Source organism: Mauremys mutica, chromosome 9 (genome assembly GCF_020497125.1).
Source record: "Mauremys mutica isolate MM-2020 ecotype Southern chromosome 9, ASM2049712v1, whole genome shotgun sequence".
NCBI classification, from domain to species: Eukaryota; Metazoa; Chordata; order Testudines; family Geoemydidae; genus Mauremys; species Mauremys mutica.
In genome coordinates this window covers 42,742,069-42,759,902 of record NC_059080.1, presented here as the reverse complement: position 1 = coordinate 42,759,902, position 17,834 = coordinate 42,742,069, and the positions used below count along the sequence as shown (strand labels likewise).

At 49.6% G+C, this 17,834-nt stretch overlaps 1 protein-coding gene across 3 annotated transcripts in view; it reads left to right on the top strand.

Moving 5' to 3' along the window:
- Window positions 1-8,406: 8,406 nt before the first annotated feature.
- OCRL (OCRL inositol polyphosphate-5-phosphatase) overlaps window positions 8,407-17,834 on the top strand; it is a 31,287-nt gene continuing 21,859 nt past the window's right edge. The window contains exons 1-10 of one of the 3 annotated variants that reach the window (XM_045029956.1): window positions 8,407-8,588; window positions 8,900-8,970; window positions 11,037-11,116; window positions 13,706-13,744; window positions 14,191-14,301; window positions 14,377-14,472; window positions 15,017-15,137; window positions 15,226-15,387; window positions 16,111-16,212; window positions 16,746-16,860. In XM_045029956.1, coding sequence (XP_044885891.1) covers window positions 8,556-8,588; window positions 8,900-8,970; window positions 11,037-11,116; window positions 13,706-13,744; window positions 14,191-14,301; window positions 14,377-14,472; window positions 15,017-15,137; window positions 15,226-15,387; window positions 16,111-16,212; window positions 16,746-16,860 — 930 coding nt within the window. In that variant the 5' untranslated portion in view covers window positions 8,407-8,555. The remainder of the gene's footprint in view (window positions 8,589-8,899; window positions 8,971-11,036; window positions 11,117-13,705; window positions 13,745-14,190; window positions 14,302-14,376; window positions 14,473-15,016; window positions 15,138-15,225; window positions 15,388-16,110; window positions 16,213-16,745; window positions 16,861-17,834) is intronic. The other 2 variants (XM_045029957.1, XM_045029958.1) reach the window with 2 other exon arrangements.

Genomic DNA, 17,834 nt, shown 5'->3' with positions numbered 1-17,834 from the left:
GCAGCATGCCTGCAGGAGGTCTGCCAGTCCCACAGATTTGGTGGCAATTCGGCAGTGGGTACCATAGGACTGGGGACCTCCTGCAGGCAAGCCGCCAAAGGCATCCTGCCTGCTGTGCTTGGGGCGGCAAAAAAGCTAGAGCTGCCCCTGGTGAGCACCGCTGACTGGGCAATTAAAAGTCCTGTTGGCGGTGCTGCCCGGTTAAGGCAGGCTAGTTCCTACCTGTTCTGATACCACGCTGCACCCTGGAAGTAGCCAGCAACAAGTCTGGCTCCTAGGCAAGGGGGCCACAGGACTCCATGCGCTGCCCCAAGAACTGGCTCCGCATTCCCATTGGCCAGCAACCCACCAATGGGAGCTGGGGAGGGGGGATGCCTGCAGGTGAAAGCCACTTGCGTGCCTCTGCCTAGGAGTTGGACCTGCTGCTGGCTGCTTCCAGGGTGCAGTGCAGTCCGTGGTGCTGAGACAGGCAGGAAACCTGCCTTAGCACCCCCACTGTGCCGCTGACCAGGAGCTGCCTGAGGTAAGTCTATGCTCCAATACTCTGCCCCAGCCCCAAGCCCGCCCAAACCTGGAGCCCCTTCCTGCACCCCAAATCCCTGCCCCATCCCAGAGCCTGCAGCCCCAGCCCAGAGCCCTGACCCCGTCCTACACCCCAACCTCCTGTCCCAGCCCAGAGCCCCCTCCCAAACCCCTCATCTCCAGCTCCACTGGGTCATGGGCATCAACAATTTTCTTCAACTGGGTCACCAGAAAAAAGTTTGAAAACCACTAGTGTAGGTGATCTGGATAGGAGGGCAGGGTTAAAAGGAGAATGCTATAGTGTTGCCATGGTCATTTTTGGAAAAGTCTCAGGATGGCCATGGTACAAAAAGCAATAGTAACTGAAATAGAGGATTTTTTGGCACTAGGAACCAGAATGCTACACAGGTATGAATATAGTCATTAGTCCTTCAAGCGATTACATATATCCATTCTACTTCAGGTGCATGCACACCCAGTGCACCAGAGTCAGAGATTTTTCCCTTAGCAGTACCCATTGGGGTGGTGCATTTGCCCTCTGCATCCTTGTGCTGCTGCACAATCAAGAAAAGGATGGAGCCACCCCTGACCCCCCCATCAATTCCTTCTTACTGCCCGAGATTGGTAGTCAGTGCTGTGACTTTGCACTCCATATGTTTTATGAAAATAAGCATAGGAATGTGAATATGTGTAACTGGAATATGCTTTATGCAAAAGGTATCTTGTAAGGTATCATTACAAAGCTTATCTACTGAGTGTGTTCATCCTATTTATTTGCATGTATTATTTCTATGTCTGGAGTTAGGAGAATAAGATATAAACTTGTATTACTGATGTAAATATATTAAGTGGAAGCCATTAAGGGTGCTTCAGAATCAATGAACTGTAAATGGCTGTTTACTTGCAAACTTTCCTGTGCATGTGTGGGCCAGCCTAGGAAGAATGGAGGCTGGGGTCTCACTGTGACATGTGACCATGTCACATGATGCTGGAATCCATCTTAATCCTTGTGCTTTTCCATTGATGAGGTGGGGATGGGGACAAGCACAGACAAAAGATTCCTACCTTGTGCCAAAGCTATAAAAGGGGGCGGAGCAGGACAAAGGGGGCTGCCAGTCTGAGATGTCTGCTGGAACTAACAAGGACTGTACCAGGGGAAAGGATTGGGCCCAGACTAGGAAAGAGTCTAGTCTGGGAATGCAGTTTATTGGAACATCTCTGAGGGTGAGATATTACCTGTAATCAGTTTCTTAATGTATTAGGCTTAGACTTGCATGTTTTTGCTTTATTTTGCTTGGTGACTTATTTTGTTCTGTCTGTTATTACTTGAAACCACTTAAATTCTACTTTTTATACTTATCACTTTTGTTTATTAAACCCAGAGTAAGTGATTGATACCTGTGGGAGCAAACATCTGTGCATATCCCTCTATCAGTGTTATAGAGGGCAGACAATTTATTAATTTACCCCGTATAAACTTTATACAGAGTAAAACAGATTTATTTGGGGTTCAGGCTCCCAGAAAGGCTCCCAACACTGGGCTGAGTGAATCTCAGCTTCAGTGAACTGCAGAGAGGCATGGGCCCAACCTCTAGGTCTGTGCTGGAGCTGACTGGAGTGTCTAACTCGGCAAGACAGGAGTGGAGGGGCGCCTGTTCTGGCAGGAGGGTTGTTCTCAGTGGTATCCCAGCTCACTGAGTGACAGTCTCAAGGGAGTCTCTGTAACCGAACCTGTCACAAGGGCATGTCAGCTTGCTACTGTGAATTTTCTCCTTCCAGAGGGCTTATCTCCTGTCTGTAAATAGTTAGTAGTACTCAGTGAGGTTTTCTTTATTTTGTCTTTATCAGTTTTGGACATCGGATCCCTAATATACAAGGAGTACCATTGACCAGTACTGGGGTATGTCTCAATCTCTGGGCTTTAAGCTTGTGCTGGCTGTAAAAAATTTATGCCGATGAGTGACCCTCATTCCAGGTACTTAAAGTGCCTTGATGAGGGTCACAGCTGAGACTGTTGCCTGATATGCAGGGACTTCTAACCCCTGATGAAGCAGGATAGGGAGTGAGACTGTGTCACCTTCTTATGGAGGCTGTCCTGCATCCGCCTTCTGAACCTTCTGTCATGCTGTCTGGCATGGCTCACAACTGTGAGTGCTGACCTCAGGGCAGACTGTCAGAAAACAGGGCAGATACCCCCAGCTGGTGGTGAAATCTAATTATAGAATATACCAAGCCAGTAACAGATGTAAACTCCTGGAACTTTATACCAGCCTTGCCATGGAGTCACAGACAGTCCCCTGAGACTCTCAGTGGTTTTCAACCTATTTACCATTGTGAGTCGCATATGCTGTCCAAAATGTGTTATGTGGTCCACATCTAATACTACCTGTATGACCCTGAGGATGTCACATTGGCTGCAGCTGTGTGCTGATTGGGCTGCAAGCATGCCACAGGTTGAGAACTGATAAAAGGTCACTTAAACCAAAAATCACACCACATAAGGTTGTTCCCAGTCCCAAGAGACCAGTCATTTGATCAATTGATACTCTAGATCTTACGCTAGAAACAATGCTGACAGCCAGTTCTATAGTAAACTAACTAAAGGTTTATTAGCTAAGAAAAGGAAATGAGTGAGAGGTTAAAGCAGGTAAAATATATGTATAGGTAAGTCACTGTAATTCCAAATGGTGGCAGCGATGTAATAAACTGAGAGTTTCCAAAAAGTCTTTTCAAGGTTCCCAGATTGTCTCTGGGGATGTCAGTTTTGCATTTGGTACACTTCCCCTGTAAAAGTCCAAACAGTCCAGAGATGAAGGATCTATCCCTGAATTCATACTTCTAGCTTCTTCTCACAGAAAACAAGCTGACAGGCTCATTACCCACATGGGCTTTTCCTTTGACAGAGAGTGAGGAACACATTTTGAGTCTTTAACCTCCGATCATCACACACAATGACCACTTGCTTTGAAATTAGCTCTTTTCTGTTCTTCATTTGCATTTCACAAGGCATAGGTGCACACTTCCCCTCTGCCCTGTGGGTGCTCGACCCTCCCACCCCCATGGCCCCATCCCTGTCCCACCCTCACCCTGCCCCAGTTCCACCCATTTCCCCCAAGTCCCCGTCCCTACCACGCCTCTTCCATGGAGCATGCCACTTCCCCCTCCCTCCTGGAAAGTCCTAAGCACCGCCAAATAGCTGTTAGGCGGTGGAGGAGGAGGAGCGGGAATGCAGTGCGCTCAGGGGATGAGGCGAGGAGGGGGTGGGGGGAGCGTGGCTGCTGGTGGGTGAGGAGCACCCGCTAATTTTTCCCCATTGGTGCTGCAGCTCCACAGCACCCATGGAGTCAGCACCTATGCCACAAGGCCTCTTCCTGTTTGATGGGCTGTTTAGTTACAGGGGTATACACAACCTAAATGTTTGCTACTACATTATAACAGGATATGGATAAGTAAAAAGAATGCAAGTAACATCCCATTTGTTTTCATGAAGTTTAAACACCAACTACTACACCCTTATACATTTAACAATTACTTTGACCTATATTAATACTCAAGTGAGTTGGCCTGGGGCTTTGGCCTGAGCTGGCAGTTGGTCTGCCAGCATCACACCTTCCTGCTTGGGGAAGGTACTGAGTACTTCTAGCTCAGTTAGGAGTGCCCCTCCAGACATTGCAGAGAGTCAGCACTGAGCCCCTTGTCCAGTGCAGAGAAAGAAACACAGACCACATTCCTCAAAGGAGCCAAGCCACTCTAGGAGGTCAAGGTCCCTTGTACTGTCCATTAAACAAGCAGGAACACAAGTAAAAGCATCCCCTGTGCAGAGACGCTGCCCAGAACCCTAGTCAAGGGTTACCGACCTGGTACTGGTGCCTGGGCCATTAAGGCTGACCTCTGCTGTGGTACCGATCCCTTCAATGATACAACAGCAGCAGCAGGGAAACCTCTCAGTACCAGGCAGTGGCATTGGAACAATTTGTATAGTGGGGGTGCTGAAAGCTATTAAACAAACCTGTAAGCCCAGGATATCTGGAAAACCACTTCAAGCCGGGGGTGCTGCTGCACCCCTAGTTCCAGTGCCCCTGGTACCAAGAAATGCCCGAGGCCTATGCAGCAGCATGGCATCTGCTCTGTTTCTTGATGCTGGATTCTCCAGTAGTGCAGGAGACAAACCAGCTGGAATTGCTTAATCCTTGGGCTTCTGTGACCCCAGGAACTCCTCAATGCCAATTTGCAGAGTGTTCCCCATACTGTAACACCTCAACCTTATACATTCATTGCCTCAACACACTCTTATCATAAATATATCCCAAAGGTGTCATGTAAGGTATGATATGTAAATTGGTGACACACTGATCCCCAAATCATTGCATGATGTACGTATGGGTTGTGCATGAGTTATAGATGTGTGCTGGAAATATGTTCTTAATAAAACTAGCCTTCTCTAGACAAATTAATGTGTATTTACCTGTCTGACAGGCTTGGTTACAGGCAAAGAACAATTAAAATGTGTTTACGTATAAGGTAAACAAAGCCATCAAACTAAATGAGTGGGGGAGAAGACTATTCAACAGAATTTGCACCCCAGAAAGACTTCCTGGCTCTTCAGGCAGAGACAATGGACTTTGAGTAATTAAGAGGCACAAAAAAAGACCCAGTGGCAGGGAGAGCACAGCAGGCTGGGAGTCAGAGGCACTGGGAGACATTTGTGAGGCCCCATGAAAGGAGCTGTAAGTCGGGATTGGGGTGCGTTAGCAAAGGTTTGTGGGGACCTGGCCTAAATCAAAGGTGCTATTGGATTTTGAGGCCCTGATGCAGTTGCTTTTGGGGTAAGACCAGGGAGCTGATCTGCTCATCCACCACCCAGTGACCCAGCCTCTCCCTTAAGAAGTAGGCAAGCCTTCTTATCTTGCCTGATGGGTCCTGATTGGCTACTGCCTCCTCCCAGCCCTTTCAGCCACCAGAGGACCAAGTCTTGCTAGTTCTGCCAGTACCAGAGCTTGGAGTTCTGAACTCACTGCCCTTCTTTCCTATGTGACAATTCTCCTTGGGTGGGTGTGTCAGAGCAGTGACGCCTCCAGCAGGGGCAGAGAAGGCCTAGTACACCACGTCACAGGACCAAGATGGAAACAGCAGGGAGTGCTGTGGCCCTGGACAGTGTTTGCACCGGCAGCAGTTTGGAAGACATACACAATGCTGTATCTCAGGACAGATATGAGGGGCAGAGCTTTTCTGGGAGCCCAAGACTGCACTTACAGGGATGCTATGAGGCCAGGATTCAGGTGCACTGAGCAGCATGCATAGCACCCTCCTGTGGTACATCCTCTAACTGGCTCTAGTCCATGCTATTAGCCCCTTACTCTCGCAATCATAAATAACTAACTTTCCACAACAATTTAGAGAGAGAGACTGTAACATTTCAAACAGGACAGTGAAAAACTTCAAAGCCTAGCAGTGATGTTCACACACGTGTGCATGTAATGTAACACGAGGATGTGTGTGTGTGTACCAGGATGTCCCAGATCAGTGTAATATCAGCAGGCACCTAGCTGCAGGATGTGACCTGCTGGGCTGCAGTGATTTGTCCCATGCTGTCAGTGACAGAGCTATCTCCTGCATTTGTACATCTTCAGCCACTAACACGGTCCCGTTGGGGTTGTTCACTGACTGGTCACTGCGGGACCTTGTTTTATTGAGTAAGCTGCATGTCAGGACCCTGTTTGATCATTTTCCTCATGGGTCTGAGTCAAGTTGCAATGAAAGGCTCTGCCATTTCTCCACCAGTTTGGGTGTGGATGGCACGGTAATCAGAAGCCAGTGATATGGGTTTGTTCAGTATGGCTTCAGAGTTTGGATTCACAATTTGAGGCCAGTCACAAACAATGGCTCTGCTTCTTGAGCAAGGGCCAGCCTCTAGTACCTGTGACCTCAGTATCCTGCCAGTCATCAATAAGTAACAGACTGAGGGTGGGGGAGAGGGGAAAGAGGAACTTCTTGTGACCTCACAGTCCCACCAAGCCATGACTTCCTCATGGGCACAAGCCATTGACCATGTAACTACAAGGGACAGGAACTGTCCCACTCATCCAAATGTTATGGGGATGATTTATTTCAGGCCAGCCCTCCTGCCTGTCCACTTCTGCCAGCACATCGACTTGTGTGATACCACTGGGCTTCCCACCAGTTTATCTTCCTAAAACAATGTGCCTTGCAACTGTCATCAGGATCCCTGGACATACAGGATGCAGCTCCATCCGGAATGAGCACTCAGCGAGGGAATGGCAGTGGCATTAGGAGATAGACATTAGGAGGCCAAGAGCTTAGCAGTGTTCAAAGCAGTGTTGCACAGCAGACTATCCAAAGTTAGAGTGGTGAGGGTCCCAAATAATCAAATAATGCAGTGGTTTGGAAGGGAGTTAATCAGGGCATAAGCCAACCTCTAAACCATTTTTTTGCAGTGGGAGATTTGACGTTTTCAGCCACATTACAAAATTGCTACAGAAACAGACCAAGATGGTTCATTAATTTTAATACCAGGAGGGACCACTATAGTCATCTAGTTTGTCCTTCTACATAACACAGGCTATAGAAATTCCTCCATCAGCCCCCACAACTAGTGGTTGTATTAGAGTACATGTTTTGGAAAGATTGTCACTCTCCAAGTGCTTGGAGAATCCCTCAGGAAGCTGTTCCAATAGTTAACTACCTACCTCATGTTAAAAATCTGCATCTCAAACCCAGCACAGCACTCCCCTAGGCACAGTGACAAAGATAGGGGCAACATGGAGAGGGAGAAGTACTGGCTGCAGCTTAAGGAAAGGAAACTATCACAGAGTAGGAGCTGATGCAACAGCAGGAAAAGCAGCAGCCAAAGCTGCTATGTGTTTGCAAAGTCTGAACACCAGGAAGAGCTTCCCTAAAATACCTATCCATTCTTTCACCTTTAACATCTTCTCACATAAAAAACCCCAAAACAACACCTTTGGGGGTTGGTGGTTCCAGGAACACTTTAACCTACAATGATAAAAACTAGTTTCACTCCTTCATACTTACTTGAATAACACAGAGATGATTTTGTGACTGAACCAGGGAATAATTTGTCAGGACTCTTTGGATAGGATGTAGCAGTGTTTTTATTTGGTAATAACAAAAAATATTTCCACAAGTCATCACCAGGGCTGTCTAGGGTTTGAACAGCTGAGCCAATATCTGCAATTTGCTTGCATATATATATCTGCCCCTGGAAATTTCCACTACTTGCATCCGACGAAGTGGGTATTCACCCACGAAAGCTCATGCTGCAAAACGTCTGTTAGTCTGTAAGGTGCCACAGGATTCTTTGCTGCTTTTACAGATCCAGACTAACACGGCTACCCCTCTGATACTATCTGCAATTTGGTTCTCATTTCAGAGCAGGGTTACCAAGCTTTTTATGCCTATTAACTATGGAAACCCAAAAGATAGCTTAACTGAGGTGGTGGGGAGCAACTTCGAGCTTCATAAATCCTGCTGTAGGAACCCAGCATTTCACAGGCACTGCCCTGGAATCGCTCAGCGATCGCACCCATTTGTGTAGCGCAGAGACACACGTCATTATCATGCTCTAGGTGGCATAGCAGGCTCATTGGGAAGCGTTCTAGAGCCTCCATTTGCAATCAGTCCTGGTGCGGTGACGGCCTGGTGGCAGCAGCCTGGGCCTGGGGTCTCAGCCAGCGGGACTGTGCCTGGGCTGCCCTGATGTGAGCCGGCATGTTCCCGGCAGCTCTGTGGCTGGGTCGCCCTGCTCTGAGCCCCCGTGCGACGCCCCATGCCAAAGGGCATCGGCGCTGCGGGCCCAGAGCTGACTGAAACTGGGGCGGCGGGGCAGGGCGGGAGGAGCCGGCGCGGTGCGGTGAGCTCCTCCGGCCGGCAGGGGGCAGCGGCCACCGCGGGCCCGGCTGGCGCCGCTCTGTCCGGCGCTGCGCGCTCGGTTCGGGAGTGAGTCGCCGGGAGACGGGGCCGCGGGGAGTGGTCTGGTCCGGATCCCTCCGCTCCCCATGGAGCCGCCGCCCGCGGCCTGGAGCCTCGATGTATCCGCCGGCCGGGAAGGGAAGCCCGAGGGGACCCCGGCGTCTGGGGGGCGGGATGGCTGAGGGCGACTCCCGCGGCTGGGGGGAGGGGCTGGCTGGGGGACCCCGGCGTCTGGGGGGCGGGATGGCTGAGGGGGACCCCGGCGTCTGGGGGAAGGGGCGAGATGGCGGGGGGGACCCCGGCGTCTGGGGGGGAGGACGCGAGGGAAGGTGCTGGCTGGCTGGCGGGACCCTGGGGGAAGGGGCGGGCGGGCTGGCTGGCTGGACACTAGTGCCCGTGGCATTGCTGAGTTCCTTAGCTGTGTGTCTATGCTGTGGAGGTGAAAGCAGGACGGAGGGAGCCCTGTGTCCTGAGCCTCTCCCAACGCCATGGGCAGTGCGAGTGAGTAGCACACACGGGTGCCCCGGCTCCGCAGGGACGTTGCCTGCCCACAGTGACTCTTGCTCACAGGGGTAGGGTTGACTGCGACTCCAGGCTGGCAGGCGGCAGGGACTCTCTTTGGGGCATACTGACAGATTGGAGTCATGGCGCGGCCTTTTCATTCCCCCGTCCTTGGGGTGCACATTGGCAGAGTGAAGCGCATGAATTATTCAGTCTTCACCCGGGCTGTGTTGGCAGGGGCGGCTGTGTAGAGAGTCCCACCAGGGGTTAGTGTATTGGGAGAGGGTTGGCATGTCCCATGCTATTGTAGGGGGTGAGTAGGCTTTGGTGGGGCAGTGTTCCTCTCTACTGTCTGAGCAGCTCTGCCCTTGCTCTGATTCCATTAGTATCCCTTGCTTCCAGTGTGGGCCTGGGTGATTGGTTAGTTCAGTGTTGTCTTTGTGGAATAGACTCAGCAGCATTATGTGAACATTGTTTGCTGAAGAGATGTCTTCTGGAGTGTTGCTCTCTGGGAGATGAGGTACATCAGGGAACTCCCCAGAGTGATGTCATACTGGAGGTTACAGGAAACATTTCATTATTTGCTTTGGTTTTTATCTTTTTATAGTAAAGAAAAGAAAATTCAGATGGATTTTTTTTTTCCTACTTGCTGTTAGTGGGTAGGCAACTATCTGGAAAGTTAGCAGAGACTCTTGGGGATGCTTTGCTCTGGGTAGCTGAACTCCTGTCTTGCATTTGGAATTAAAATCAGATCGTCCCTATGCTCTTGAGTGCTGAGGTGGAACTCTTAATGTCAGACTGACAACTATTGTTGTGAGCCTATTACAATTAATAGTTAAAGCTTTAACATTCATGAAACCAAATTAAAATCCATGTGAAAAGAGAAAATCGTGTGTCTGAAAAGGCGATTGAAGGTTTTTTGATTTTTTTTCTTTGAGGAACATAAAGAGGAGAAAATAGGAACTTATATTGGAGCTTCCCAGGAAAGGCCATTTCCATGCAGGACTTAAGGGTAGATCCTTCCCTGCACCGCATACAAGTAGATGGAGCAGCACTGAGGCCTGTTCTACAAACAGATTTTGTGCCAATTTAACTAGTTCACTTAACACAGTGATTTTTTTTTAAACTAAAGTCATTATCCTACTATAACTGCTAGTGTGGATACAACCGTAGTGTTATACTGGTACCTTGTGTCCACATAACTTATTCCCATACAGGAATAGCTTTACCAGTGTAAAGGCCCTTTATGCTGATATAACTGCTTCCACAGTAGAGGGGTTGTACCACTAGAAAAGTTAAAGCTGTACAACTTTTGTGGGTAGCAAAGGCCTGAGAAATGGAATAGCCCCTCCACCACCATCAGCACATTTGCTCTTGGAGTCTTCCCTCTCACTTTGGCGTGTGGTCCTCTAAACCAGGGGTTCTCAAACTTCATTGTACCATGACTCCCTTCTGACAACAAAAATTACTACACTACCCTAGGAGGAGGGGACTTCTGAAGCCTGAGCTCCGCTGCCCAGGGCTGGAGTGCCAATTCCTAAGGTTGGTGGGGCCAAAACTGATGCCCAAGGGCTTCTACCCCAGGTGGAGGGCCTGTAACCTGAACCCCGCCACCCAAGGCTTTGGCTTTGGCCCCAGGCCTCAGCAAGTCTAATGCCAGTCCTGGCAACCCCATTAAAACGGGGTCCCGACCCACAGTTTGAGACCTGCTGCTCTAAACAGACAAAAGTGGCCCTGCTTCCTGGTGCTGGGTGCCCAGTTAACTCCCCAGCTCCTCTGGTATGGTCTGTGGACCCATGGCCAGGGAGTTTAGCATGCTTCCTTTATCATGTGCAGATCAGGGAGCATCTTTGGGAGCGGTTCCTCCATATGCATATGTTTGCATGCATCTCCCTGTATGTCATGTGATAAATGCTCCTCCTCACTGTCCCCAGCAACGTAGAGATAGAGAGCAGGGCCTGTGGTCTCTTTGGTTCCAGGAGAAATACAGCCATGAGGTCAGCAACACCTTTTGCTCTAGAATCTTTTAGGTTTTGTGCTGTTATGAGGCTTCTCTCTGTTTCCAGGTTGCTTATCCATTCACAGAAGAAGGACCCATCTGACCAGGATAACATTCCCATCAACAGCCGTTTTAGATGTGTGCAAGGTACTGACCCTCCCACACCTGCCCCTCAGCCAGAAATCCACTGCTGTTTTTTTCCTAGCTGTACAGATGGGGACTTCCCCATGGAACTAAAAGTCAGAGCTTACAATTACAGGTTCCTACTTCTTTCTTCTCCCAAACTGGTGTGGGCATTTGGTCCATCTCAATATAAATGTTGATGTGTGGATACTTGGCTAGTTCATCTATCAGTATGAAGGATGGCATATGGAGCACTTACAGGGATGCGTTTTGATGGCTCCCATGATGGAAGAGGGCAAAAAGCACAGAACAGGCTGGGTCTCATGAGATTCCAAGCCCCCACAGGACTTTCAGGGTAGGCTTGAGTTCTTGTGGGATTTGGCGTGAGATTTGGGGCCAGAAGATTTTTCACGGATCCACAGGTCCGATTCTATGACCCCAGCTTTGGAACAGCCTTTGGGAGGACCCCATCAGTGAGCGAAACCCCCTAGGGGTCTCACACTTCCTTGAGGGTAAGCCCCGCAGCTTCACCGCCTCCCTGGGCTGGTTCTCTGGTCCTTCAGCACTCCTGCTTCCCATCGTGTGCTCCGTTCAGTGAGTCCCACTGAGGCAGACCCCTGTACAATCTTAGGGAGCAACACACCTCCAACAGCATCTGTAGGGACATTCAGCCAGCGTTATCAAAAACTGAAGGGTTTGTTAGTCAACTGGAATACAGCATAAAAAGTCCTTGGTAAGGATATAGAGAAGAAAGTTACAGCATTGTCCGTCCGGGTTAGCCCAGGACCCCAGCCAAGCCGTGTCCCCTCCCTTGGCTCCTGCTGTGTCCCTCCTTGTTGAAGTTCCCAGGCCAGTCCCAGGCCTTTGTTGTCCAGCTGGTCAAACATGGCTGGCTTCCTGTAGGGGGGTGGGCCATCCAAGGTCATTAGTTGCTATGTGCCAAATGTCCCAGTGTTTGGCGTTGCTATTGTCTTCATGGACTTGGGGCCCCAACCCCAGATAGCTAGGCATCAGTCACACTTGCCTCACTGGGCCTCCTCAAAGAGCAAACAGCTCTTTTCCCCCACCTAGAGAACAATGCCGCATAAAGGGGAAACTGAGGCACAGTATTCATACAAAAGATTACAGAAAATTCCCACTCTATGACAAGACCTCACTGGATTTTGCACAAGATTTGGAGCCATGGAAAGAGCTATGTGTTCAGAGCCGCTTCCTGTGTGCTGGTTTCCAGCAGTCAGCCCACCCTCGCTCTCTTATCCATGTATCTGCAGGCTTATGTTAGTCACTGCTTTGGGGTGGGGAAGGAATTTTTCCCCATGCCACCAGATTTGCCAAGGCTGGCTGGCTTTTTTCACTTTCCTCACAGTGAAATCTAGGGGTTGGGGTTGGGCAGCTAGAGGGCACAGTTTGGACCTATGTGAGGGTCATTTAGTTGTTGCATATTTGGCAGGTGCCCAGTGCAGGAACGCGCTAATTTACAGTCCAGATCCAAACAGGTAACGTAGTGGGCATCCCGAGGGCATCTCCTTATGAGAGGGGGCATCATGTCTAGCCCCCTGTGGGCAGTAGGGGCCAGGGAACTATCTCAATGTGCTTGACTGCAGTGCTGCCTGGGGTTGAGGTCCCCTCTTGTTTCAACCTCTGAAAGGGAGCGGGCTGCTAGTGGGTGAGTGGAGGTGCCCAGAGACCCTCGTAGTGTGATGATTGGCTCTCACTACGCTGGGAGCCCCCAAGAAGAGGCAAAGGCTCAATGGGGTGGCAGTGACTGCCCTGGGCTGTCCCCCAGTGGGAACCTTATGTAATTTGACTAATAAAGTTGCGACCTGGTTAAAACCCATACCACGTGTGCTTGCCTTTTCCTGTGCTGTGAGCACCCCGATATCCAGCACGAGTCAGTAATGACTGAAAATCAGTGGCTATTTGTCCCCTTTTGTGACATAATGTGGGTTGGGGAGCCTCGGTGTTGGTGTCAAAAACCACTGCCTGGAATGGCATCAAATGGCCCTCTCTACTGGCAGCTCCACAGAGGCCAAAGATAGTATGGGAAATTGGGTCTGAACGGACTGAGGGCTTGTCTACATAAGGAAATTTACCAGCAGAACTATACCTTATAATTTTCCTGTGACACTTCTTGGGGGTGGGGGGAAGACAACACTTTTTCTGCAGTAAGTGTTCACAAGGGGCATTATACCAGTATAGTTATGGTATGTTTCTGCTGGTAAATTTCTCCATGTAGACAAGCCATGAGACTCAGTGGTGGACTTGTGTATGTGGGGAGCTAGCACTGCTGTTACTGCTCATGCTGCATTTGGGGAGTCAGTCTCCAGGACTGGCAGGCTGGTACTTTCATTTTAAACACACTGCTGTATAACTTCCCTGAATTTGGAGACCCATTTGCAGGGGGACCTCTGTCCAGTCTGGCCCAGCCTGAAGGGTCGTAACTCTCTCCAGTAGTGCCACTACTAGTGGTGAGAGACATGGAAGGTGTTTGTTCCTTTGCTGGGGCCTGGGATCTCCTTGTGTTGAGGGCAGGCATTGTGCTTGTGTTGTATGTACTGAGTCTCTGCTCCTGGACAGGGTGAACTTTCCTGATCCTTCTCTCTTGTTTCCCAGAGGCTGAAGAAACGCTGTTGATTGATATAGCGACAAACAGTGAGTCTGTTATGATGAGAGCTTTCTTCAACAAATATATCATCTCTCCATTTGATACTGCATCTCTCCTGTCCCCATTTGATACTGCATTTGGTGCTTGCAGTGTCACTGTTTCCTTTGTGAAGGCAGCTTCCCCTGTTATTTGTGAGTGTCTTTCACACAGCAGCAGGGGAAAGAAGTAGTTTTAAAAATCAGGAAAAAGGCACTGGAACCCCCTACCACCCACAAATTGGTGGGAGTCTCAGGGGGCACAGGGAGGACCCGACACTGCCTCAAACTCACTTTTTAAAATAGACTAAATGTCAAGATAACAGCAGATAAATGAGGAATTCAATCATGAGCCCAGAGGAGCAAATGGCAGCTAGTGGCTTGTTCACAGAAGGGGTTTAAAGGTCAAGAAGCCAAACCTGTGTGTGTCTTGGTGTGTGTGTTTTGTATGTCTGAAGCTGGCTGCAAGATCAGAATACAGGGAGACTGCACACCAGAGCGCCTCTTTGAGATCCCCGATGAGGAACGCTGCCTGGGGTTCCTCACCGAAGTGCTGAATGTACAAGAAGGTAACCACACTTACAGCCATGTGTGTGTGTCTGGGGCTCAAGAGCAGTTTCTGACAGCGATGTTTCCTTCTCCAGCCCAATCGAAAGCGCCTCTTCCTGAGCACAGGGAGCCAGCCAGCTGGTATCAGGTGGAGAAAAACCTCCCAGCTCCTCCTCAGTCATCTGTTTCAGGTACTGGAGTGAGTCCCACCTCCATAGTCGCTACCCTGTGTTCAGGGCACAGTCATAGAGTCCTTGTTTTGAATGGTTGAGTGAGATACATACAAAACTATGGCCTCTGCAGGAGCTTTGATTTTCATTGATCCTGTCAGGTAGGAGCCTGGTTAGTGCTTTTCCCCCAACCCCCCACTAACTGCCACAAAAAATCCCACCTCCTGCTCCTACTGTGGTGTTACCATGGATTGATGTCTTATTGACATACTGTATCTCCCTCTGCCAAAGTCCCTCTTGGTTCATAATTGTCTCTCCACCCCTTGGTCTGTCCATCTCCTTACTCTCTGCTCCCCCTCGCCTCTGTCAGCATCTCTTCCCCTCACCCTCTTGGCACCATCAGGGTTGGTATAACACTGCTACCCCTTGCCACTCCGACATTTCTGTCGGGCTCTCTCTTCCCCCTCCTGGAGTTAGGTTGCCCCCTCTAGGTTCTTGTTAAGCTGTTTTCTGAAGAACATCCGCCTGGGCCTCAATATTACCAGCCAGGCTTTTGTCATTACAGGGGTTCTAGGCTTTGAAGATCATTTCAATGCCATAAGTTTGGAGAAGAAAAGAAACTTACAAAACCAGCAAATGGGATCTCGCCGGGAGCCCCCGCCCCCCCCTCCTCTGCAAAATAGGCAGTAAGTAGCATCCCAGAGCTGTTGCCTTTACCCTCCAGTATCCTAGGCAGTAACCCCAGTTTGAAGTCTATGGTTGTCTCCTGTCTAGGTTTCATCGAGAGAGGGAAGGTGTGGCCAGAGACCAGCCAAAAGTAACCAACACCATGCGCAAGCTGTTTGTGCCCAACACACAGTCTGGGCAAAGAGAGGGTCTCATCAAACACTTGCTTGCCAAAAGAGAGAAGGAATACGTCAACATCCAGAGCTTCAGGTCAGCGCTGCCCCCAGAGCCATAGCCACGAGGCACAGTGTATGTAGGGGTAGTAAGAAGCAGAGATTTTCCCAGCTTCTGTGGGCTACTGCCTTGAACCCAGCCCAGGTCTCAAAATCAGCTCCTGCTGATGGATGGCCTATGTGAAACAAGTAGTGGGGTTTCAGTCCAGTTCGTAGGTGGCCACAATACAACCCTACAGCCATCATATTGGCACTTCCCGGTGACCTTATGGGTAATCTCACCCCAGGGGCTGGGGGTTGAACTCCCCAAAGCAGAACTGAGGCATGTTGGCAGAGGTGCAGTAACGGGAGCTTGCACTGCTGTTGCCCATGCTGCATTGTCCTATGAATACAAAGGGCTTCATGGTTGCCAATCTGGTGCCTTTTTGCCAACATAGAATTCACTTTCAGCATGCAGAAAGCATGGTGTGTGTCATGTAGCTAGGCCCCCAGTGAGGTGTCCCTTGCTTTGCAGAGCTCTGTGACATCCCTAGTACATTAGAAATGTGGCATGCGCAGAATTCTCTGTGTTTTGCAGTCTTGGATAGAGCTCTTCATGTTACGTGTAGTTCACACTCCTTAGCTAGTTTATGGGCCTTTTTACACAGGACTGTCATGCAATTCAGACACTCCCTGTCTTGATGATGTGTGCATTAGAGAGTCTGGACCTATTCAGTAAAGCCCTGCCCCAGCAGCATGGCTGCTCTTGTGTGTATTGCAGGTTTTTTGTGGGAACGTGGAATGTGAACGGCCAGTCTCCGGACAGTGGATTGGAACCCTGGCTAGTCTGTGACTCAGACCCCCCAGATGTCTACTGTATTGGGTGAGGCGTGAACTCCTGTTCACTTACACATACACGTCTTTGGTCTTGCTCCCGTCCCTTGGACACTGGTGGATTTTATTTATTTCACATTCCCAGGCTTTCTAGTGAACTCCAAACTTTACACTGGTGCCTAGCATGTACCCTGGGCCTCGGAAGGGAGGGGAATCTCTTTCACAGGGATGGAGTAGTCAGAACGATGCAAAGAAGCAGCCAAAAGTCAAGTAGATTTCTTGAGCTAACAGAGCAGCTTTCCTACAGTGAGGCACCAGCTGAGACCCAGCTCATCCTTGGCATTAGCAAAGCAGGCCAGACTAATGCCCCTCAGGGAAATGATCTCTGGAAAAGGCCTGTAAGACACTGCAAGAGAGCCAGGGTGCCTTCGTTTGAGCTAGGCCTAGTTGACCTTCCTCCAGGATGAATGACCACAGAGAGATTCAGACTGGGCCTCCTGCAGTGCCATCTTCTGATGGGGGTGCAGAGGGGAGACTGGTTTTGGGGGAGAGGGGTAGTATCCTAAATAGACTTGGTTTTAGGTTCCAGGAGTTGGACCTCAGCACAGAGGCTTTTTTCTACTTTGACTCAATGAAGGAGCAAGAGTGGCTGGCTGCTGTGGAGAAGGCCTTGCACCCCAAGGCGAAGTATAAGAAAGTGAGTCCTACTCAACCATCTCCTCTGGCATCCAAGTTGGTGGGACTGGGAATGGGGGCAGGAATGAAGCTCACACTTTCCCAACTTAGATCGTCCATATGTCACCCAACCAAAATGGCCAAGAGCAGAGTCCCCATGGATGTGTACCTGACACTGCTAATGGAATAGTTTCTGGGGCAGGGAGAGTCACTGTGGGACTAGAATAAATCTGGAGATAGTTGTAGGGCCGAAAAATCCTCCAATAACACCTCCCTGGCTGTTTGGTTGGTGCCTCATGAGTGGGGCAACAACTACCAAAAAATGTCTCCAGAGAGCTGACAGGACATGTACTCAATGTGAGATATGCACCCTCCTACAGGCAGGCAATACAAGGCAGAGGCGGGTCAAATTCCATTTTTGCCTTGTTCTGGTAGTGCTGTAGCTATAAAAACCGGGTGTGTCTTGTTCTAAGGAGCCAAGTGAATAGCTTTTCCTTGGAGGAACAGCATTGCTTGTATAGGGGAAGTTAGCTAGGAGACTGCCTTGGGAAAGAGTAACTTTAGTTGAAATGTTGCTAGCTGGCTCCTTCCTGACGTGTCAGGACTGAGTCACTACAGCTTTTCTTGCTGGCATAGCAGGCCTTCTGGCAGGTGGCTCTGTCTTAAGACATCAGTTAATTTCCCCTTCCTCCTGCCCCACTATGTTTTGCTGTGACTTCCATGCACTACTATTTTATGTAGAGCCCAGTGACACAAGTTACAGGTGCTGAAAGCAGGCAAGTTGAGCACTTGGGGAATTGATAAAGGAGGCCTGGTCTCCCCCATCTTGCGTTATTTACATTTTAAAACCGTGATCTCCATCACATGTATAAGGCTGATCACACGGGAGGTAGCTGCAGGCAAGGTGGAAGTGACTGAAATCATAGATAAGGTTCATGGTTAAAAATGCAGAGTTCAGAATCTTGCAAAATATTACAATGTCTCTAGCTCCTCCTC